This window comes from Enhydra lutris, unplaced genomic scaffold (genome assembly GCF_002288905.1).
Source record: "Enhydra lutris kenyoni isolate GAN:26980312 unplaced genomic scaffold, ASM228890v2 scaffoldscaffold19, whole genome shotgun sequence".
NCBI lineage: Eukaryota > Metazoa > Chordata > Mammalia > Carnivora > Mustelidae > Enhydra > Enhydra lutris.
This window is the reverse complement of record NW_019154103.1, coordinates 33,241,842-33,265,682: the sequence shown is the minus strand read 5'-3', so window position 1 is coordinate 33,265,682 and position 23,841 is coordinate 33,241,842. Positions and strand designations below refer to the sequence as shown.

General features: G+C 40.8%; 2 protein-coding genes across 2 annotated transcripts in view; both read right to left on the bottom strand.

The window, feature by feature from the left end:
- The window catches only part of LOC111148390 (WD repeat domain 36), a 40,784-nt gene extending 33,922 nt beyond the window's left edge, over positions 1-6,862 (bottom strand). The window contains exons 1-4 of the mRNA XM_022504905.1: positions 6,559-6,862; positions 4,599-4,626; positions 2,507-2,607; positions 894-1,011 (exon numbers count right to left, since the gene is read on the bottom strand). Of these exons, the coding sequence (XP_022360613.1) occupies positions 894-1,011; positions 2,507-2,607; positions 4,599-4,626; positions 6,559-6,720 (409 nt within the window). The 5' untranslated portion in view covers positions 6,721-6,862. The remainder of the gene's footprint in view (positions 1-893; positions 1,012-2,506; positions 2,608-4,598; positions 4,627-6,558) is intronic.
- Positions 6,863-17,369: 10,507 nt separating this feature from the next.
- On the bottom strand, positions 17,370-22,372 carry LOC111148355 (thymic stromal lymphopoietin). Its single transcript, XM_022504855.1, is given in 6 exon segments — positions 17,370-17,486; positions 19,612-19,746; positions 20,398-20,442; positions 21,316-21,461; positions 21,464-21,548; positions 22,346-22,372. Coding segments are annotated over 6 exon segments (555 nt in total).
- Positions 22,373-23,841: the final 1,469 nt, after the last annotated feature.

Genomic DNA, 23,841 nt, shown 5'->3' with positions numbered 1-23,841 from the left:
ACTTATTAAACAACATAAACAGCTCCCTGAGGACAGGTTCAATGTGTTGCTGTAACAATAATAAAAAGCTGGCACCAGCAACAACAGAAAGCCTGCTGGACTAAAAAAATCAGATTCTCTAACTTTATAAAAGTCTTTTAACACCTATCTGCACAATGACTACTTCAGGAATTCTGCTCCCTTTACCTGGGCAAAGACAGAACAAAGGTCTAATTTGAACAAGAACATAGATAAACTTCCAGGAGGGCAATTTTTACTAAAAAACAAACATAACTCATAGAACAATGAGTTAATCAAGAGTAAATGTAGGCTAAAAAATATAAACATATTAAAAATAAAACACATAAAAGCTTGAATTCATGGGAGATCCATAGTCTTTTATTGAGGGGGGATATTCTGGGGATAAATTCCCAACCTTTGAAGATTAAGACAGTCCTACAGACACAGCTCAGTACGACTGTTTAGAGTATCACAGTTAAAGGACACTGACTTATATTCTTAGAAACAGGATGGATACTTTCCTTCAGATTATAGGTTCTTAGTTGACTACTCTAATTTCCTTTACTGAAGGTTGAAAATACAAATCAAGAACATATACCAAAATTCACTCCATAAAGAAAAATTAGCATATCACTAAACTTGGAGAACTGTAATGTAAAATATTATTAGCAGAGAGAAACACATTTAACAGATTGTAAATAGCTCAGCTAGCTGACTAAAATTGCTTATCCATATTTTACTTAAAACCTTTTTCCTCATACATATTAAAGAGTCTAAAATTTTTTCTGATTACATATGAAACCTGACCTGGAAGTTGTGTTTTTACACATTTTTAATTTTAGCTACACATATCTACCCCCCCAAGGTAATGCAATAAATTGGTTGATTCTTACCTTCCGAATATATGTGCCAAATAATAAGAATGCTGTCAGTATCAACAGAAATAATGTGATCCCCAAAGGGTTGCAAAAGATGGATTTCTGCCTTATGACCCTTAAAGGTGTGTACTACCTACAATGTCGAAGTTCAAAAGAATTTTATATTATTATTCATTTACCATGTATTATTCATATTAACCAAAATCATGCTAATCATAAAGATGCTCATGTTGAGAAAAGAAGTACAACTTTTGATTAACCAAGGTTAAAATAACAAACAGCAAAGAATCAGGCATTTTCACCTGCTCCGCCAGCCAGTCCAATAATAAGGAAGCATGGACTAGAAACCCAGAAAATGAGACCTCTGAGACTCAGCATTACATTGGACCTTCGGGAGGATACATATACACAACTGGGTCCCTCACCCAATCCAACCAGCACAACTCTATGCATCCTAAAAAAAGCGGTTATGTTCTAGAAGGCTGACCTCTACAGACTCCATCACCAGCTGGTTTCCAGATGAGATGGGGGAGACAGAGCATTTGCTCCTCATAGCTTTTAGTTTTGACAGAGAGCATTATCCTTATAGTAGCTACATCCCTCAAAAACTACAGACCTTCCCCATGGTTTCAGTTCTCACCAAGCTCCAGAAACACTATTTCTTCTCTTTGCCCTCTTGACCCTAGATTCCTACAGTCAAGTTTCTGATGCCTTGCCACCCTTACTTTCTCCCTATGTGTGTATATATATATATATATATATACACACATATATATCTTCCAGGAAAACTACAAACTGAAGTATTTTGAAAAAACACACAAACAACAAAAAAAAAAAACAAGGATATTTTCCCGGATTCTCTAAAAATCCAAACAAGTCCCCTTAAAGAACTTCACAGGTAAACTGCCTTCTTCTGCCATAGACAGTGATGATGCAAGACTCTGCGAACAATTGTCAGTCTAAGTCAGGCCTTTACAAGTACAGTGATTCGATTACCTGGCTATCTAGGCAGGCCCACTGCCACTTTCCCTTTCATTCTGCACCATGAGAGCCAAGTCATCTCCCAAATCAGTTGTTCCACAACAAACTTAGAAACGAACTGATAGATTAGGACAAAAAAATACCTCTCCTTAGCAGTGTAGAAGAAGAGAATCTAGTTTTCTCTATATAGAAAACAAGCACTTGGTTCTTAAGAAAAGGAGTCATGGACTGAGTTGTTCACAGTGAAAAAGTCAATTCACATAAAGCAGTGGTATAAATATGAATCTCCCAGGAAAGCATTTTCAAAGGCATTTTTAAAAAATCCTACCCCAACCCAATATACAAAGTAGACAGCTCAGGAGATGGGGGCCAACTGAGCAAGAAAATTTTGAAAAAGTTGCCCAAATAGTTCTGATATCCATCCATGACAAAGAAAACTGAACTAAAGTACCAGTTTTAAATAATTTTGAGAATTCGATGAAATCAATTTCTCCTCCTCCAGAAAACTACATAAAGGTTTACGATTAAAAAAACACCATGTCCAGAGTGTCCCAGTTGAAGAATGGCAACAATAAAGTTCTCTCCACTTTCATGACAATCAACTATTGACTGCAAAAGACAAATTAACATAGTTCAGTGATACAAACCTCTTTATTACGGGCAAATGCAGAGAAAACATTCCCATAGGCAGCAAAGACTAGCCTCCCATCAGCTGCCATACAGCAGATATCCTGTGGAAGAGAGTTACCTAGGTAAAAGGAAATAGAAAATAAGTATGAAATTTTAAGATCTTGGCACAGATAGAAACCTCAATATATATGGAACATTTTTCACAGCTATAATTTAAAAATATGTAGATATGTGTGTATATATATAAATAAAAACTGAGAATCAGTATAAATTTGACATCAACATTATTTTATACATCCACTACTATCAGACTAAAACTGAAATCACCTTGACCTTCCCTAAGAGAACTAATGTCTGGTATTTACAGACATAAAAACATAATCCTGAAGAAATGAAGAGCTTTTTTTTTTTTTAAGATTTTATTTATTTATTTGACAGAGAGAGTGAGATCACAAGTAGGCAGAGACAGGCAGAGAGAGAGGGGGAAGCAGTCTCCCTGCTGAGCAGAGAGCCTAAGGCGGGGCTCGATCCCAGGACCCTGAGATCATGACCTGAGCCAAAGGCAGAGGCTTAACCCACTGAGCTACCCAGGCACCACAAAATAAGAGCTTTTTGAAGTTATCTGGACAAATCCTCACTTAATATAAAAAACTGGCAGATAGTTACCTACTCCTCATGTAAATACCTCAACGAATATCGAGCTCACTAACAACTCTAGCAAAATTTTTAAAGTTAATAGAACCAAGGACCCTATTTAACTCTACCCTTTGGAAAAACCTCAGGAAAAAAACCCATCTGATACTCTACATTCTGACCCTTAAAATGAAAAATATGGTATCTGTTCAGTCTACAAGGTAAATATGCCTATCATCTCTACCCATTTCTCATATGATAGGATTCCTTCACTCTTCTCTATCATGGTCACACTGGCATTTTCTTTTTATTCCCTGTTTTGGGGGGCAGGAGAGTTAGAAGACAGAGAACTGTTTTAAGTATTTTTCATGCTACATAGTCCACTTTAAGATTTCATTTCCCAAATATTATTTTTATAGGTTTATCATTCACTTTGTATTCAACTTACATTATAGTGCCTTCTTTTGCGTTCTATAATCTCCTAAAAAAATTTTTTTTAATTTTATTTATTTATTTGACAGACAGAGATTACAAGTAGGCAGAGAGGCAGGCAGAGAGGGGGGAAAGGAAGTAGGCTCCCTGCTGAGCAGAGAGCCAGATGCAGGGCTCTATCCCAGGACCCTAGGATCAAGACCTGAGCCAAAGGCAGAGGCTTTTATCCACTGAGCCACTCAGGTGTCCCCTAAAATTTTTTTTATGAGACTAATAAAGTCCTCTGTTTCTGTTACAATGATCATATTTCATGGTAAAACTAGACTCTCAACCCTGGCAAGCCCTTTATTCTGTTAAACAGTTAGCATTAGAAAAAAATATCAAAATGGAGGAAAAGGGAAAACTCTTCCTTACAGTAGAAAGAATGATGGAATCAAAAAATCACTATTTGGTAGTCATCATGCTAATAACTGGTTCAGGCAAGAATCATCACTAAATGATAAAAACAGTGGGTAAAACTTTGAAAAGTAATAGTATATTGACATAGTCTCAGTGGATCTTACCACAAGATACTTATTAATTATAATAGGTAAAACTTCAAAATGGAGCCTCCTGACAAATGTCACCTTAATAAAATGATCAAAGTTCACTGCCAGGACTAACCAAGGGCATGTGCCTGCTAATACGATTCACTGAGAATTCTGCATTATTTCTTTGTTATTCTTGCCATAGGGGATAACCTGAATCTAATCATGAGGAAACATTAGAAAAAGTCCAACTGAAGGACATTCTAAAAAAGAACTAGACTATACTCTTCAAAAGTGTCAATGCTGTGAAACACAAATTTAAAAAGACTCAAGACACAACAACGAAATGCAGCATATGATCCTATCCTGGACCCCCTTTTTTTTTTTTTTAAACTATTTAAGTTTATCAGAATTACACACTGGATTTCTTATATACTCTGTAAGTCTTAACGTTAAAATTTTTAAGATTTTTAAAAGATACTAAAATGCATAAATTCAGCATAAAGTTTACACTTACTTACTGCAACCAGACTAAGCTTCTGAACCTGTTTAAAAAAAAAAAAAAAGATTAGATTGTAATTGCTTTTGTTAATGAACATTTAACACCTAAAAATTAGAATATAATCTCACACATAAGTTTGCTATATTATCTTTCCTTAAAAAGACACTTACTGATCCTCATTTTTCATTATTAGGAAAGCTTATATTTTCAACTATTTCATCAGGAGTAGTGATGGAAGGGGTAGACAAATGTTTTCTGTAAAGAGTCATACAGTAAATATTTTCAGGCTTTGCAGGCTATGTGGTCTTTGCTGAACTGCTAAGAAAACATGGAAACATATAATAAACACATGTAATTAACAAATGTGTATGACTCTATTCCAATAAATTTTATTTATGGATACAGAAATTTGATTTTCATGTAATTTTCATATGCCATGACATATTATCATTCTTTTGATTTTTTCCCCCAATCATTTAAAAATGTCAAAGCCACCCAACTCTGAAGCACAGAGCTGAGAGGGGTATGAGTGGAAATTCAAATTGTAGAGATGCAAGAATCCTAAGACTGAAAAGGCCCTTGGAGATAAAATTAAATATCCTATTTCTTAAGTCGAAGTAGACACAGGTTTCCATTCCATGCCAAAATTCAATTATACTGAATCCTACTATTATGCAAAATTTCCTTGGAGGTTGTTATATTAGAATAAACACAAATATATCTGTAAAATAAACTAATAAAAATGCTTTGAGTATACAAAAACAAATGGTGGGCAGGATTGGCTTGCAGGGTGTAGTTAGTTGACCCCAATCTATGGTTATTGATCCAGCGGTATAACCGTGACAAAGTTACCCCACTTACCCACTGCCTCAAATTCCTCATCTACAAAATAAGAATTAAAATTGGTACCTGCTTTATGGGATTATTATGAGTATTCAATGTGCAAAATTTGTATATAACAGAATGGAGCCAGTCATAATTAATGCTCAATAAGTGTCAGCTGCTATCACCACCACCATGTCCACCTCCGGCATGATCCTCACTTTCCTCTTCCACTAACTCAACCAGCTACAACTACCTATCCTTGCTAATAACCCATTTGCTTTCCATAATCCTTCAAAGAATACAACTTTACAGTTCGGTTTCCTGAAAAAGTAATTAATACTGGTTATTATTATTCTCATCATCAAGAAAAGGTCCCTGCTTTCACAGAGCATACCTTGATTGGGAGATAAAGGAGAAAAGTAAACAGCAACAAAAGACCATTACAATGATGAGAAACTGAAGGAGAAAAACCATCAACTAACAGGTGGGAACACCTGGGCAAAGAACTTACACTTCAGAAATTGTTTTCTAGTTTACGTAAGGATGCTCCGAAAAAAAACCATACCTATCTCGTAGGGAAAGGAATTGCTGCAAGGCTGAGACGAAGAGGCACGGTGCCAAACCCTCAATGTTGGTAGAAACAGATGCTCAGGGGAAGTTTTAAGGAAATTAGTTTGCTACCAAATGGGGAAAGTCTCCCAAATCATAATTAATCTCATCCCTCTAGTTCTTCCAATGCATTTTAATCTAATTTTCTAATCCAGGCTGGGTCAGAAATCGCACAATTAAACTTACAAGCCTTTCTTGTTAAAAATTCAGGGGACTAGGACTTGTCTTAACCACATTTACATCTTCAAGGGAACTTCAACAGATATTTAGTGAATATGCTGCCACAGAACTGAAATGCTTTCTGGTCTTTGCCCAGCGAGCGGCCTCCGAAAGTCGCCCCACGCATATAGCAAGGGCAAAAGGAAGCAGCACGTGGATGTGAAGCGGCCGGGAAACCGGACAGGTAGGGGTTAAGGAAGAGACGGGGAGTAAAGGGAAGCCCTGGATCGGCTGGGGGCGGAGGGCGGGATTGCCCCCAGGAAAGGGCTGGGGGCTCGGAAGGGGGATTCCTGGGAAGCGGGCTAAGGAAGAAGTCACTCACGTCGTAGGTGTGGAAGCTCTTGCCCACGCAGGTCGTCACGTAGAATCGGCGCTTCAGCGCACTGAACCGCACCACGTGTGGAATGTCAGTGCTAAAAAGCCCCAAAGCCCGGAACCCGGCGAACAGCGCACTGCCGGTGCGACCTTCGGAGCCCCGCTCCATCGTTACTGAGGACCGGGTTCCTCTACACTCCGGTCCCGACGGAAAGCGCTGACCAGGACCTTCACGGCTTCTCGTGGCACAGTACTTTGCCGGCGCTACATACTTACAAACGCGCTTCCGGTACCTGCTGCCGAGGGCGTTATCGGAGACTGCTCTAGTGCAATTGGAAAAGAACTCCCCCCGGAGCTCTCAGTGAAGGCGCGACTTTGGTTCCGTGGGCCGCAGTCTCCAAGTGTTCTTAAAGTCCCCAGCACTGATGAGGCTGGAATAGACTGGAGTCAGTTTTCAGCGGGACCTTGCGGGAGGGTAGGGACACGGGAAGCCCTATACCCAGAATGGTGAAGGGAGGCTAAATGTAGTCTTTTTTATTTTTAATTTTATTTATTTATTTGACAGAGATCACAAGTAGGCAGAGAGAGAGGACAGAGCAGGCTCCCTGCTGAGCAGAGAGCCCCATGCGGGGCTCGATCACAGGACCCTGAGATCGTGACCTGGGCCGAAGACAGAGGCTTAACCCACTGAGCCACGCAGGTGCCCCTAAATGTAGTCTTTTTTAAATTTAATTTAATTTAATTTTATTTTATTTTTTATTTTCAGCATAACAGTATTCATTGTTTTTGCACCACACCCAGTGCTCCATGCAATCCGTGCCCTCTCTAATACCCACCACCTGGTTCCCCCAACCTCCCACCACCCACCCCCCGCCCCGTCAAAGCCCTCAGATTGTTTTTCAGAGTCCACCCTAAATGTAGTCTTAACACAGATGAAGTCAAGTTAAACGCGTGATTATAAATGGAGAAAATTTGAACAATGGATATTTGATATTAAAAATTATTGTTAATTTTTATAGGTCATAGTAGTATTGTGATTATGCTTTTAAAGATTCTTAATCTTTTATATATCTGTGAAAGTGAAGTGTAGTGCTGTATCTGGGGAATTGCTTTCTAAAATAATTGGGGATATGAGCGCCTGGGTGTCCCAGTAGCTAAAGCCCAGGGCTCTTGGTTTTGGCTCAGGTCGTGATCTCAGGGCACTGGGATCCAGCCACTGCCTTAAGCTGCGTTTCGCCAGGGGTGGGGGTGGGTTTGCTTAACCCTCTCCCTTGGTCCCTCACCCTGCTCGTGCATGGTCTCTCTCTCTCTCTCATCAAATACATAAATAAAATCTTTTTAATAAAGAAATAAATAAATAATTGGGGATGAGGCGCAACGTTTAGATGAAACAGGATTGCTAATTGTTTAATCTGGGTGAATGCGTATTTGAGAGTTCATAATATTATCCTTACGCTTCTGTATAAAATTGAAATTTTCCATAATAAAAAGGTTTTTTCTTTGTTTTTTACTGAGTTTGCTTAGAGTGAAAAACTGTAATATTAATGGCTTTTTTTAACTTTGAGTGCTGCAAATGTGTACAAGTGATTTTAATTACTAGATAGACATTTTTTAGAGTTTTATAAGTTGTGTGTAATGCAGATTTTGCTTTTATAATCCAAAACTAAGACTTCTGCATAAATTAACAGTTTGGTAGGAAAATTGAAGTTTCTTCAACTAGGACTTCACAGTTCACAAAGCCTTTGACACCCATGATTTTACAATTTTAATAACTTAATAATATATTAAATTTTAATTTAATATAAACCAACTATAATGTAATCAATTATAATTATAATTTAATCCTCAAATCAAGGCTGTGAGGTGTTGAGGGCAAAAATTATTATTACTGTTTTACAAATAAGGAAACTGGTTCATTCTGAGTTAAGTGGTTTGTCAAAGTTCTGAGATTACTTAGTGCCCAAATCCAGACTAGCACAAAGGCTAAAAAAGTATGAGAAGGGGAGATCACTGAAGCTGGAGGAGAGGAGAAATATGCATCCAGCAATCACACTTTCAAGACCAAACCTTGGGCCACAAGACGTGTCTGGATTCACATTAGATGAGGAACCTGAAATTACCTGAGATTACCTGTTACCTAACTTGTTGAGGGTCACTTAATTAATGGCAGTGCAGCAATTTGAATTTGGGCCTGTCTGATACTCAGATTATGTTCTTTAACCTGCATCTGGGCAGTGAAGCAAAAGTTTTAAAAATTAGAACCATCATGGAAAATCCAGTAGTGTATTAGCAGTAGATGTACATGCTAGCTATTGTGCTGTGATCTTTTAAAGGGGAGATGTTTTGGGCTGATTGTGAGTTTTCCAGTTTAACATTTGGCCAAAGTTCCATTCTTTCCACCAGTTGCCTCCCTGAGTTGCTTGCTATTCAGCTGCCAGCAGAGTGTGTGAATGTGTGATGGGAGATAAAGAACTAGCTCTTAGTCATTTTGCCTCCAAGGATACTAGTCACAAGTTAGAATAATAGAAAATGTGGATATAGTAGATCATTGACGAATGATCATTTTCAATTTAATTCAACACACTAGGGATTCACAATATTCAGGTTAATTAAATATACAGCTGTGCCATGTTGATATTTCTAACTTTTTAAAAAGGGTTAAGTATGACTGTTTCTGAGTAGTTTATATGATAAAGACCATTTCTTTTTTGTTGGTGACTTCACGTATTGTGATCATCAGCCTCCAGGATGGCCTTCAGTGATTCTTACCTCCTGTAGTCAATGCCCTTGCGTAGTTCCCTCTCACACTAAATAGGGCTAATTTGTGTAACCCGGCTAGGTCATAAAAGACTTCGAAGGTTTTGACTTGCTCCTTTTTGGTCATTTGCTCTACAGGAAGTCAACAGCCACTTTGGGAGGATACTCAAGGAGTCCTAAGTTCAAATATTTCATAGGAAAACCAGATTATTCTTGTAAGAATTTACAATATGATGTTTTATCAAATCAGATTCTTAATGACAAAGAATCATTTCTCCTCCTCTATGGCTGCAGGGGTGAGAGAGCTCCTTCATCTTTGTCTAAGCTTTCTTTAATAATATAAAAAACATACTGTATTATTTTAAGGCTAGATTCTGAGGTTTCATTAGTTAGCATTAGCAACACAGAGATGACCTATAGAGCTCAATGTAACTTGCAGAAATAGAGTAAGAGTTGAATACGATTTCTCTTTTTCTAGTAAAAAATGTTATATATATTTTAAAGATTTTATTTTATTTATGTATTTATTTATTTGAGAGAGAGAAGGGAGCATGCATGGGGGCAGGGACAGAGGGAGAGAGAGAATTTTAAGCAGACTCTGCCCTGAGCTTGGAGCCTGATGCAAGGCTTGCTCTCACAACCCTGAGATCATGACCTGAGCCGAAATCAAAAGCTGGATACTTAACTGACCGAGCTGGCCATGCATCCCTAAAAGAATGTTAAAATGAGTACTATTTATGGAAAACTGAAAACTGCTTTTGCAGTAGGCATTCTTTTCCTACCAACCGGTTAAGAACACTATACTACTTTATTTTGACAATGTGGTGTTGAGTTCTGACTCATAGTACCAGCAAGCATCATTACCTACTAAAGCAAAATTATTCATAACTCCAAATTTCATTTGCAATGTTAGTTTTCATTCCCTGACACTAATAATCAATTTAATGTAGGTGTGCTTAATATAGGTATGTGTTGCACCAGCATAACAGTGTGGCTCAAGTGTGTGCTAATGGTGTTGATATGGTAGTGATTCTTTTTTTTTTTTTTTAAGATTTTATTTATTTATTTGACAGACAGAGATCACAAGTAGGCAGAGAGGCAGGCAGAGAGGGAGGAGGAAGCAGGCTCCCTGCCAAGCAGAGAGCCGGATGCGGAGCTCAATCCCAGGACCCTGGGATCATGACCCGAGCTGAAGGCTGAGGCTTTAACCAACTGAGCAACCCAGGCGCCCCAATATGGTAGTGATTCTTTACAGGGGAAGCCAGGGAGAATTCTATGGACTGACTTTGCCTTGTTCCAAGCTATAGAGGAGATCTTTTTATTTTTTAAAGATTTATTTATTTATTTATTTATTTGACAGACAGAGATCACAAGTAGGCAGGGAGGCAAGCAGAGAGAGAGGGGGAAGGAGGCTCCCCGCTGAGCAGAGAGCCCGATGCGATGCGGGGCTCGATGCGGGGCTCGATCCCAGGACTCTGAGATCATGACCTGAGCCAAAGGCAGAGGCTTAACCCACGGAGCCATCCAGGCACCCCTATAGAGGAGATCTTTAGAAACATAGATGTAGCTATAAGAAGATGGACATCTGAATCAAAGGAGAAAGGCTGTGTGATGCAATAGAATACTGAACTAGGTGTTGTCCTTTTCTATCATTTGACCCACATCACTTAACTTCTCAAGGCCTGAGTTTCCTCTTTAACTGGTGCTCATGGTTTGGCTTCCTACAAAGACAACAGTGAGTATTCTTGGAGCAGTTTTTCATTATTGTGATAACAAATAACCTGAGTGGACTTGATCAGGCATAGAGCAGGGAGTCAGTATGTTTGATTGCCCTGGGTGAAAGCCGCAGTGGGACATTCAAACTCAGAAAAGAGGAGCCCTTATAGACTCTGGTGAGTACAACTATGACTTGAGTAACTTGGATGGGTACAGGTGCCCCCTGGGTGAATAAAGATAAAATTTAAATGTTATCAGGAGACCTGCATTGAAATAGTACTCTCTGAGGTCTGCTGTCAAAAACAGAGTGAGGGCTCTAATGAGGAATTAATCATAATGGGAAGGGGAATCTAGGCAGATGATTAGAACTTAGAAGTACCTTGGAATGCTGGAGATGGCTGATAGTGTAGCTCCATGTCTCTGGAACCTGATGCCCTCCCAAGATGTAGGTTTGGGGAATAGACTCTGAGCATGTAAAAATGAACTAAAACAGTGGCAATCTAAGAACCAAGGACCAAAGTTCAACATACAAAATAATCGCTTATCCTTATTGTTCTGTTTCTATATGGTTTTTATTTATTTAAAAAAAATCTTGACATCCTAATAAGATTTGGATCAAGTGACATTTAAAAAGTAAAAATACACATGACCATATTTGTACCTGACTATGGTGACGAGGTCTTAACCAATTATATCTAATGAACAGTGGCCTAAGTAGATAATCTCTTAAGTTTCTCCAAGTTCTAAAATGTTACATTTTATTTTAAAGAATAGCATGTCACCGAACTTGAACATCTGACTAGTACATTCTTGAACAAGAAAATCTTGATTTATAGTATTTGGCACTGAAGAGTCTTGAACACTTGGGATGTTTGGGTAATTAAAGAGCAGACGCTTACAGAATGATAGCTTGTTACCTGGTTCTTGACATGTTGTACTTACTTGAACTTTCATTTTTACCCCAGATTTCTCAATAGCAGTGCACATTTCTGGCCATGTTTGGGGTGTGCCTTGACAGTGATCAAGATGCTAATTACTTGCAAGTATTTATTCAAATTCAAAAAGAAAGAGAGCTCTTTACTATACTATTAGCTTATCTAATAGGTTTATTTTATTTTATTTTAATATTTTAGTGGGTAAGTTCGATGAAAATGGAGATTTTTTTCTTTTCTTTTTTTTTTTTTTTGTTCATTGATACATAACAAGTGCCCAGAACAGTGCCTGGAACAAAAGAGGTACTTAAAAAACATTTGCTTCACACAAAAAAAACCCTGTATATAAAATGCTAAAAGTGTGAAATGTTTCTTCTTTTCTCTATCAGTCATATTCCCTCCCAGAGTAATAAGCTGTGTGTATTGTCATAAGATTCCCAATGTTTATGCTACCTCCCTATAGCAAGATTTATATCGCTGCCTCTTGCCCGGGCTTATAACAAATCCTTTGTAAACAAGGGTAGTGAACATTTGACTTGCTGTGGTCATTGCACATGAGCATATATGATGTACACTATGTACCAGCAGAAGCTTGAAGAGTTATTGCATGTTTCTGCCAAGTCACTTGATCTTCTTCTCTGCCACAAGAGGAAGACATATCCCAGCTAGGGCTGCTTTGTCATCCTGGATCCTGGAATGAGAAGGTATGTGGACAAACCTGGAGCTGATTTGCCATTGCCAGTTGTAACGTGATTGACAACTAGCTCTTGATATCACAAGCCAATGGGAACTAATGGTTATTATCTCACCAAAACCTGGTGAGAATCTATATGAATTCTGGATAAATGTGAAAGTTAGCACATAAAAATGATTTAAAGAAAAAGTGTAGGGTGCCTGGGTGACTCAGTGGGTTATTAAGCCTCTGCCTTCGGCTCAGGTCATGATCTCAGGGACTCAGGATTGAGTCCTGTGTTGGGCTCTCTGCTCAGCAGAGAGCACGTCTCCCTCTCTCTCTGCCTGCCTCTCTGCCTACTTGTGATCTCTCTCTCTCTGTCAAATAAATAAATAAAATCTTTTTTTTTTTAAGTGTAGGATGTTTTTCTTTATAGAAGTATTAAGGCTGTGTTACAGGAAGTAAGGGACACAAGTTTCGTAAATGATAAATATCCTTTGGTAGGATTTTAAGATTTTCAAGTTATCCATGTTCTCAGCTATGTGCCCTGGGATGACACAAAATAAAGGCTTAGTGGATGTTTAATGTTTGAATGCTTTCTTTTGCATTTTGTGGGGGAGGGAGTAGGTAGAGGAGGGTTGTTAAAAAAAGAAGCCTGGGGACGCCTGGGTGGCTCAGTTGGTTAAGCAGCTGCCTTCGGCTCAGGTCATGATCCCAGTGTCCTGGGATCCAGTCCCACATTGGGCTCCTTGCTCGGTGGGGAGCCTGCTTCTCCCTCTGCCTCTGCCTGCCATTCTGTCTGCCTGTGCTTGCTCTCTCTCCCTCTCTCTCTGACAAATAAATAAAATCTTAAAAAAAAAAAAAAAAACAAAAAAAGAAGCCTGTAGGGGCACCGGGGTGGCTCAGTGAGTTAAGCCTCTGCCTTCGGCTCAGGTCATGATCTCACAGTCCTGGGATCGAACCCTGCATCAGGATCTCTGCTCAGTGGGGAGCCTGCTTCCCCCCCAACCCCCCCACCCCCCCCCACCCCCCCCCCCCACCCCCCACCCCACCCCCCCCCCCCCCCACCACCACCCCCCACCTGTCTTCCACCTGCCCACCTCTCTGCCTACTTGTGATTTCTGTCTGTCAAATAAGTAAATAAAATCTTTTTTTTTTTTTAAAGGAAGGCTGTAGAGAAGAGTGGCAGACTGCAACAACATTGATTCATTTTAGAATATGCTAATTCTTTGCCTTTTAGATAACTACAGAAGTAATGTTGGGGAGAAAGCAGGTGGCAGACACCAGATAGCTTATCTGATAACTGCTGCTGCCAATTTCATTTTTGACTCATGATAGCCTTTAAGGAACAGTTTCTTCTTGGGAAACAGATATTTAACTTTTAATTTCAATTTAATGCATTTGTTCATTTACTCAGCGTATTTACTGAGAATCCACTGTGTGTTAGACATTGTACCAGGGCAAAATATGAGCCATACTCATAAGATTTCACTACTTCAAATTCCACATCCAAGTGATCTATTTACCCCAAATTATTCCACAAATTTTCATATCTAAGATATCTGCTCCAAACACAGTCTAAATTCATCCTCAACACAATCTGAAATCCCTTACGATCTCCTTCCCCATAAGAAGCATAATAGTGAAGGGGAGAATAGAAGAGGAGGGTCATAAAAGTAGGGCATCCGGGAGCACACTCTAGAAAAGTAGCAGCTTAGCTATAATCTCCAAGGCAAGAAGAGACTTGTTTAGAGGAAGCAATATGAAATATGCTAAAGAGTGGCATTTCTTTTATATGCCAACTTCTCCAGTACTGCCTCTTCCATCCCAGGTCACAAATTAGGCTTTGTTTCCCATGATATTAAGGCCTGGCTTCATCTTGCTCACTACCCCCACACCCAACCCCACTTCCAATTATTCCTTCAATCAGAGCCTCTCTTTTTAGCATTCAGATAAATTGCTTCTTTCAGCAATAGGTAACAATACACACAAACTCAAAACCAAACCTTTACTCATCTCACTCACACAGTGGGAAATTAGGATGGATTTCAAGTTTGGTCGGTCCACCCATTCATTTGCGCTGGAAACCTCAGGTCCTTTCTATCTTATTTCTCTGCCATTCCCGGCTTCATCTGAAAGATGATCATAAGGTAACTGCCAATTGCTGCTGCGTGCTTCTTTGTTTCCATCTCATGAGATGAGGATATAGATGATACCAATAGCCTAATCAACAAAGGAGCTCCAGTGGATACATACACTTAAACCAGATCTTGCAACTTTCTTTCCACAGACCATGGAACATTTACAGAATGGACTATATACGAATTCACCCTGAAAACCTCAGTGCATTTCAAAAAGTAGACATATATAATCCACATTTTCTTTACACTTGGCAAAGTTCTTACTTGATTAATATGGTGCATCTTCTTGCACATTACTTTTATTGACAGCAAGTAATTAAAAACGATTACTTTTGTATTAAAACACTTATGGGGTACATAGAAAAATAAAATATATAAATTATACAAAATTTTAAAGATAAAACAGGAAACTCAAAGAAACTGCATTCAGTCAGATGACTTTGAGCTGCCTCTTCCATCTTCAGTTCTTCATTCCTCTCTGCTTATAGGGAAATTGGAGAACACCTTGAGAAAAAAATGTGAAAATATTTCTTTTCACAGTTTAGTATAATCTCATCAGCTCACCTAGTAAAATGGAGCTAATAGGCTTAAACTGTCATCTCTTTTCCCACCTTTTGCGTAGGAAATTAATGAATACTAGCCTATGCTAGACCCAAAGGAGTTTCTCTTATGATGACATTTAGGGCCCTGGGCTTTTTTTTTTTTTTTTTAAAGATTTTATTTATTTATTTCACAGAGAGAGATCACAAGTAGGCAGAGAGGCAGGCAGAGAGAGAGATAGAGGAGGAAGCAGGTTCTCCGCTGAGCGGAGAGCCCTATGCGGGACTCGATCCCAGGTCCCTGAGATCATGACCTGAGCTGAAAGCAGAGGCTTAACCCACTGAGCCACCCAGGTGCCCCTAGGGCCCTGGGCTTTTTAAAGAAGACTTTATTTTGGAAAGACGGCAAAGAAAATTCCCTCAGGGCAAAGGAAACTGCCTATTCAGCAACACTCTGAGTTTCTCTGGGTAAAAGCTGTGTTTTACTTTTGTATTCCTGGTACTTGGCTGAAGGCATGGCACACACTAGGTGCTCCATAAATGTTTTTTGGATACATAATGTAAGCTTCCTCTTACCTGTTGGCAGGTAAAATGGATTTAGGAACTTTGAACCTCTCTTCTTCTGTGAGCACCAGCCCTCAGAGCAGTGGTCAGGGGAAATTTTCCACTCAAGGAAAAAACAACATACTGCTATCTTTTCCGTTTTGGCCTGGGCTCTATGGCTAGGGTGGCCCCTCCTACAGGAAGGTGAGTGAGAGGGTACCTGCTGCTCTAGTTGGCAGCAGGCATTCCAGAATAGGAGAATGGATTTGGCATTGTTTACTTTAGACTCCATTGTCTCTTCCAGATGTGGGGGAAGTTAAATAGCGTAAGGAAGGGAGGACTAGAGGCACAACTTAGGAGAAAGATAATTAGAATAAATCTTGAAGCCACTTTTCCCCAAATGTTCTCTCCATAGGCAGGGCTAAGGCACAAAGCAGGAGGGGAGTAGCCAGTAGGATTCAAGGATGAGGGGAGATAATGGACTGAAGAAAAGTAGATCTTAAAAGTTTTCATCACAAAAAAATTAGTTTCATGACAGATACTAATCAGGATGTGACAATCACTTTGCAATATGAATACTGAATCACTATGTTGAATACCTGAAACTAATAAAATGTTATATGTTAATTATACTTCAGTAAAAAACATTGTAAATTAATAGAAATTAAGACTAGACCTCAAAAAAGGCCTGAAAAAAAGTGATATCCCTCAGAAAGTTGTGTGTGAAACTGTCTACTAACTATACCAAAAAGACCATTCATAAGAAGATAATTTGAGAATTTTTATTAAGAAATATATAGTGTCAATTACAAAGCAATATGTATATTTTTAAAAGTGCTTATAAATAAATAAAAAATATATTCCATAAATGTTAAAATATATATATTTTAGCTTTAACAAAGGCACTTCTTCAGAAACTACTTGCATATATATATATATATATATATATATATATATATATATAAAACTTGTCAGATAATTTTTAAAACTTGATTTACAATACTTCTACAATATTTTGCTTGGAAATTCTTTCAAATTGCTTCATTAGATGTACAACTTTTTGTGCCCCTCTTTTTGCTTTTATTTTCTTCTTTTGTATGTTTTTGGTATGAGAACATAAGAATTATCAGTACATGTAGAAGAAATTCTTGCCTTTTAAACACGTTTCCATGCTGTTGAGTTCAAGCTTTCTTGCTTTAACTTTCTCCTTTCCCCTTCTACGTTGTGTTTAGATTCTTCCCTTGAAGTAAGGCTTATGTAGGTGCGCCAAAAATCACCTCACACAGCCAGTGGCTCAGGCATCTCTACTACATCCCTCTCCATTTGAGGGATAGTATTTCCCCTGCCCACATCAAACAACAGCTTACAAAAATAAGTTAAGAAACCCTACCATAATTAAAAAATAACTATCAGTGGTCTTTTAAATGTCACAGTTAGAGTTAACATTACATCTACCTAATAAAGATGATTTATTTTGTTGCTATGAAATACAGCCTTAAGGAAGGTGTATTTTGTTTCTAAGAAATACGACTGAAACGACGCCACAGTTCCATTAAGTATGCAACTTGTTCCCGGCATTTATACGTTGTGACTTCTCTTTTCTTTCTTTTCTTCTTTGCCTGGGTATTATTTGTCTGTGGAATAGGAGAATCAATGGTCAGGACTGTCACTATCTTTAACAACCATCGAATGGCAGGGTTCTCTTTCTTTCTTTGTTTTTTTTTTTTTTAAGATTTTATTTATTTATTTGACAGAGAGAGAAATCACAAGTAGGCAGAGAGGCAGGCAGAGAGAGAGGAGGAAGCAGGCTCCCTGCTGAGCAGAGAGTCCGATGTGGGGCTCGATCCCAGGACCCTGGAATCGTGACCTGAGCCGAGGGCAGAGGCTTAACCCACTGAGCCACCCAGGCGCCCCATGGCAGGGTTTTCTTTACGCAAATCCATCTCTCAAGTGTGTCGCCAAAACACCTACTCACTGGCTTCTCCTGTGGGCTTTCTCCAGAGGAATGCCCTTCCACCTCTCCACCCGCCTACTCTCGGTTCAAGGCCAAGCACCACCTCCGTTACAAGGCCTCTGCTCAGACTTTTCTTTTGGAAACTCTTCTGGTGCTTCGGAGTGTGTTTCATTTAACTTGGCTCGCACTTACGTGCTATTTTTATTATTGCATCATGCGTATTCCCTGTAGTGCTGAGCACAATGTCTTTTACGTAGGAAATGTTGAATATTTATTGAATGACTAAATAAATAATTCGGTTGATGGTTTCATGATCTCTCTGACAAGGCCATAAGTACCTCAAAAACACAGTGTATGCCTCTTTATGGATATAATCCAGTAGACCTATTATTTGGACCCAAAGTTCTCCTCCTTTCTGTCCCTCCCACCACCTACTACCTACGTGTGCACAGACTAAAGAGGAGTTTAACTTAAAAAAAAAAAAAAAGATTGTGATAATCTTCCTATGTGTTCCTTCACCCGAATTACTCTTGGGTAGTGGCAGACTGGGCCTTCTAGACACACAGTATTGAGATCAAGCAAATTCATCAGGTTACTAAGCAAAAATCTTATAATCTAAAATCTGTTGAATCATAAATATTATTAGACTTAGGCTCTCCCTTTGGGCTTGGGAGGGGGCTGAAATAAATTAGTCAGACTTTCCCTTTTTCACAAGCTGTCCAGAACTTGATCTAGATTGTCTTCTATGTTTTTCATGTGGATGAATATAGTTGCGGCCATCTGTAGATTTGCCAGTCTGTTTGATAGAAAGCATAGAGCCAAACAGGTTTTTCACATGGCTGTCTGGTATTGAGTGTTTAACTCATGCCCAGTCTGGATGGACCATATGGCTTAATCTTCAAACTCTAAAGTAGTGACAAGGCAGCTACACACTTAGTGTGCAGACTGAGAAAGGTCACCAGTTAATAGGCAGGCAGTAGTCACATATTCCTGCTCTTGTCTCTCTTTTCTCTTTTTTTAATTTGTCACCAGGGAGAAAAATGCCCTATTTTACTTGCCTGCTGACATAAGTATTTACTGAAGATTTGTCATGTGCCAGGCATTACTCTAAGTACTTTAACATCTACTGACTGGTTTATTTCTCATAAACACTCTATATGGAATTTGCTAATAAGACCCTCATTTTGCAGATGAAACTCACACTGAGCCTAGAAGTTAAGTTAGAAGTTTTGGGGCTAGGATTCAAAGTCAGGCAAGACCTTCTCCAGATTTCCTGCCCCTAACTCTGCACTACTGTTTCTATTTCAAGTTACACATCCATTCAAATGCATATAACTGCATATACAAAAATCCATTATGTAAAGAGACAGCCATACAAACAATTAAGCAAACGTGGGTAGAAATTAAAGGTATAATTTAACATTTTAAGAGAGAAGCACACATTATTAAGTGATAATCTCATTAGGAGCCTATGCATCCGGATTGTGATTTTGAAGGTCTAGGTTGGGTCCTTGGGTGGATAATCACCCTCTCATGCTCGGCCAGCCAGGACGGAGGAGACTCACTGATCATAATTTAAAATACTGCCTAAAGTTGGAACTACAGATGCTTCCCAGACAACCAGAACCTTAGAAGTAGATGGGTTTGGGGTCCCTGCGTGAACGTGGGGCTAAATCTACAGATTTTACCTGGCTCCTTTGCTCTTGGAAAGATAGGTCCCGAATAAAAATCGTAACGACTTCTGCAACCAAGTCCCACTTTAACTAAGGTTAATTCTAAAGCGAGAGTCCAATATATTGGCTTACCTGCATTCCGGAGTAGCCTGGGCACTGGAGAGTGAGCGTAGCATTAGTTCCTATCGCAAAGATTTCCTTGGCGAGAGACGTGCAGCCGTGGGTGGGATAGAAGGTAATGCGTTCGATTTTAGTAAGGCAATCCGGCTGCTCACGGGCGGCAAGGTTTACGGGAAAAGAGAAAAACACCAGGAAAAACAAACAAACAAACAAACAGCAAAAACAAAACAACAACAACAAAAACCCACAGTCGGTAAGAAATGAATGAAAGATGCGGCGGGGGAGGTGCAGGATGGGGAGCGGGAGCCACAACAAACTCGTTTCGAGCGGGAGGAAGAGGTCTCGGTGGAAGAGAGGGAGAAAGAACCCATGGAGGGAGGGGGAAGAGGGCGTTTTGAGGTTCTCGCTCCGCCCGGGTCTCCCCGCCTAGGCGACTGCCAAGAGGCGGCGCCCAGAGCCGAGGCTGTGCACCTCGGGAGGGGCTCTGACGTGGTTGCCTGGTCCGGGTTCCCGATTTGCCTTTCCTCCCAGGGGCGCGGGGGGTGCGGTGGGGGGGGGGGCACTCTCCCGGAAACCCGCTCGCTCGGGTAGAGACTTCCTTGCCCTAAATTGGAACAGAAGTAGTATCCCAAGCTGGGCACCGGCCCAGGGGTTTCCGGCAGCCCCGCCTCCCTACGTGGTCTGCGACGCCTGGGAGCCTTGCCACCGCCTGCGGTTCTACGCACAGCGAGGACACCCTCTTCCGAGAATGCCTAGTGTTTCTCTGGAGAAAGCCAGCAGTACTGTCCACCCACTCACCGGGTCTTCACAATAGATGGGATTGTTGAATTCGGTGCTTTTGATCTGGAAGAAAGAAAGAAAAAAAATGACAAGAAGGGTAGTTAGTTCAAAAGGGAAATCATAAGTCCCCCACCCCAGCCCCGCTGCCTGCTCCCAGGTTTTAAGGATGCTCTGAAAGCAGTTACCACTTAGACACTTGTTTCCTATGCATCTGTTCTTGCCATTGACAAGGCAGTGAAACCCTCTGAGTTCAGATAGCGCCTGTTACTGTTTGAAACTAGATATCAAAGAATCCTGGTCCTAAAGAGAGACCCTCCCACCACAATCAAACTGGGCACACTTGTATATAGGACTACAGAAGTGAGCAACAATACCATCTTTTTGAATGCCCTCATCTGCCTTGTAGCCATTCATGCATTTCACACATGCATGCTCTAGCCAGAAATTAGAATAATCAGGAAAATGATTACTACTATATATTAAAACTGTGAAGAGCACCTTATCCCATAGTGGTATTCTTAGGCTTCTAGCACATTAATGCACATCGAAATGCACCTTTCCCAGGACTATTATCTCTAGTTAGGCCTTAGTTCACAAGAATTCCCTCGTTTTTACTCTCCTTTCTCTCTCAAGCTCTTTCCCACTGTCTTTCTATTGCACTGATGGAGCAGGACTTTGGCAGAGAATAGACACCTTGATAGATATGTGTGCTCCTTATCAGTATCTGCACACTTAATGTGTGCCAATTTTTAGGTAGTTGTTTGAGAAGCCAATATGTTTAAATATCACTTATAAAAATTTTTGACAAAATGCTGGGCCATGATTTTTTCCAAATTATTTTTCTTTCCTTAAAAATTAAACTGTAGCTTGTATATGGGTATGCCTATTCTTTGATGAAAACACATTTGTTTTTTTAAAAACTGTTTCTTCACTTACCCCATTCATATATTTCTCCAGGGCTTGATAAATGACTTCCTGATATTTCTTTCTAATCTTTTCAAAGTCACAGTCAGTGAAATTGTAGGATAGCACCAGCCCTACTAGTTGCAAGATGAAGATCTTCCTGAAAAAAACTGAAAGACCAATAATAAAGCATCAGGCAATGTACTTGGAAACCCATTTCCACCCTGGTGTCTCACTAAACTCTTTCCATCCACACTAAATCGCCTCTATATCTGCAAGGCCTGCCTTAGAGTTATGTGCCCAGACACCACTCTTTGCCTCTCGATCCCAGTGCACATGAAGCCCATATTCACCCATGCTGTTGCCTGAAGTTGGAGTCTCCCTGATGCTCCAGAGCTTTCTGGCTCCACATATATAACACCTAAACGCCTACGGGCTCTTTTCTTCTAGGCCAATGATTTTCCTTGATGTCATTCTCTTCCTTTATAGAATTCTGAATTGATTACATGAAAGAAAAACTAGAACTAGCCAAATCTATGGAATTTTCACATTGGTAAAATCATCAGGAATTTCCCTCATCTTCCTCCTTTTATGTTTGTCCTAAACCCTTGATGTGTACCTGAAAGTGCTTTAAGAAACAGATGCCTGTATCTTTCTCCTAAGAGCCATTTCCATAGCTAAGCCCCTTTCTGATTGGAAAATAAATACCCCCAAAGGGCAACCACTCTAAGGATTAAGTACCGATGCTTACACATGCCGTATACCCTGAGCATTTCTTTTGGCCACTTTCAACTAGATTCTTTCCCTCTGTGGCAACTGAGAAAACACATGTGCTTGCTTAATGGGATGCTTTGGAAAGTGGACACAGCCTCAGGCTTGGGCTCCACCTCCGAGCGAAGGCATTAAAATGTAACAGTGACCAGAACCTCAGGCATGGGGGTGATAACGAAGTTGAAATGAATGGAACAAGATCTGATGGGGCTCGCCCTCAAAACACTCACTTTTCAAAGCACCCTTATCCACTTCAGGAAAGAAGCGCCTACTCTTGGCTGATTGGGGGCACCTCAGGGGCTGCGGTCTTCTCTAGCATGTTCTATAGGTGTCAAGAAACTCTTAAAACCACAAAGCCTAACGCCAATCCATTTTCTCAGCTCTAAAGGCCAGCGGAAGGGCGAGGGCGCCACACAAGAAGCGGAGCCGCGTTGCGCCGCGTGGTGCGCCACGGTGCGCGCCCTGGGAGGGTGCTGTCCAGCGCGCGGCGCTTCCGGAGGCGCGCAGGACTCGTGCGCCCGTGCGTCCCAGGCGCTTAGCCGCGCGCTGCGCAGTCTCCACTACTTCAGTTGCCACGGGTCTGAGCGCCAGCGCGGGTTGTAGGGACAGGAGAAACAACGAGGTGGCCTGCGCGGATTTGTGGCTTGCAAACCCTTGTTCATCCAGAAAAGGGAGTTGAAGCGCCCCGAAGTGAGTCAGGGACAGAGTCGGAGAGGATGTCTGAGCTGCCTTCTGGGCTGTGGCAACCGCAACAGGAGTTGAATGGACGGAAGGCCGACACTGTCTGGGCTTCTGGGGGATGAACCCCGCTCCGCCCGAGCTTGGCCCGCGCCGCTCTGGGCTCTCCAGACAACCAGCTCCCCTCTTCCTCCCCTCACCCCCACCCCTTGCGTGTCAGAGCCTGCAGAACCCTCGTCCTTGGGAAGTTCCTAGGAATCATCGCCGAAGCCGCTGAGGCAGAGCGCCCCACGTGAGTCCTAGCAAAGGTCACAGGCCACGCGGTGCCTGGGAACAACTGCAGGGGGTGGCGAGGGAGGCGGGAAAAGCACAGACTCAGGCGGTGGGGTGGGGTTGGGACTCGGGCCAGAAGTGAACTTTCTTTCATAAAAGGTTCCAACAGCTATACCAGTACAGCTGGACCCAGTTGTCTAGTTAAAGCCTGGGGATAAAAACTGGGGCGCTAATCCGAGTCACAGGAAGGCGCCGATTCACCGATGACTTCCAAATGGGCTTTTCTGGAATCCTTCAAGTTTAGGGTTTTTTGTCATAGCAGCATACTTTGGGAAAGAAATCTCGCTGTCCCTTTCCCCATCACTAACTTTTCAGGGTATTGTAGGATGATGCCAGAGCTTGATTCATCTGCTGTGACATCAGAGGTGTTTCTGGTCAGCAAGCAGGAGCTAGAGACAGATTTCTTCACTGGGTTCAGATATGCTGATGGCAGTAGGGACACAAGACTGCAGCCTTCTGAGAGGTTCAACTTGCATTTTTCTAGGGTGTGACGAAGTTTCCTCCCTTCTTTTGCTTCTTCTTTTACAACTTTGCATCTGTGTGGGTCTTGGTAGAGATTATGCAGACAGGGTGCCTCCTCCTCACGCATCCTGGAAGTCATCTCTGCCTCTTAAACATACTGCTAAACACTTATTCCAGGGCCCCTAATTTCCTTATTTGTAGCTATGTGACCTCTGAGATCACTTTGATCATATAATTTTTCGGCTCAATAGACTCCCAGTTGCCTTGACATATACAATCACTTGGCTCCCAGCTGTCTTTCCAGCCTTATCTTCT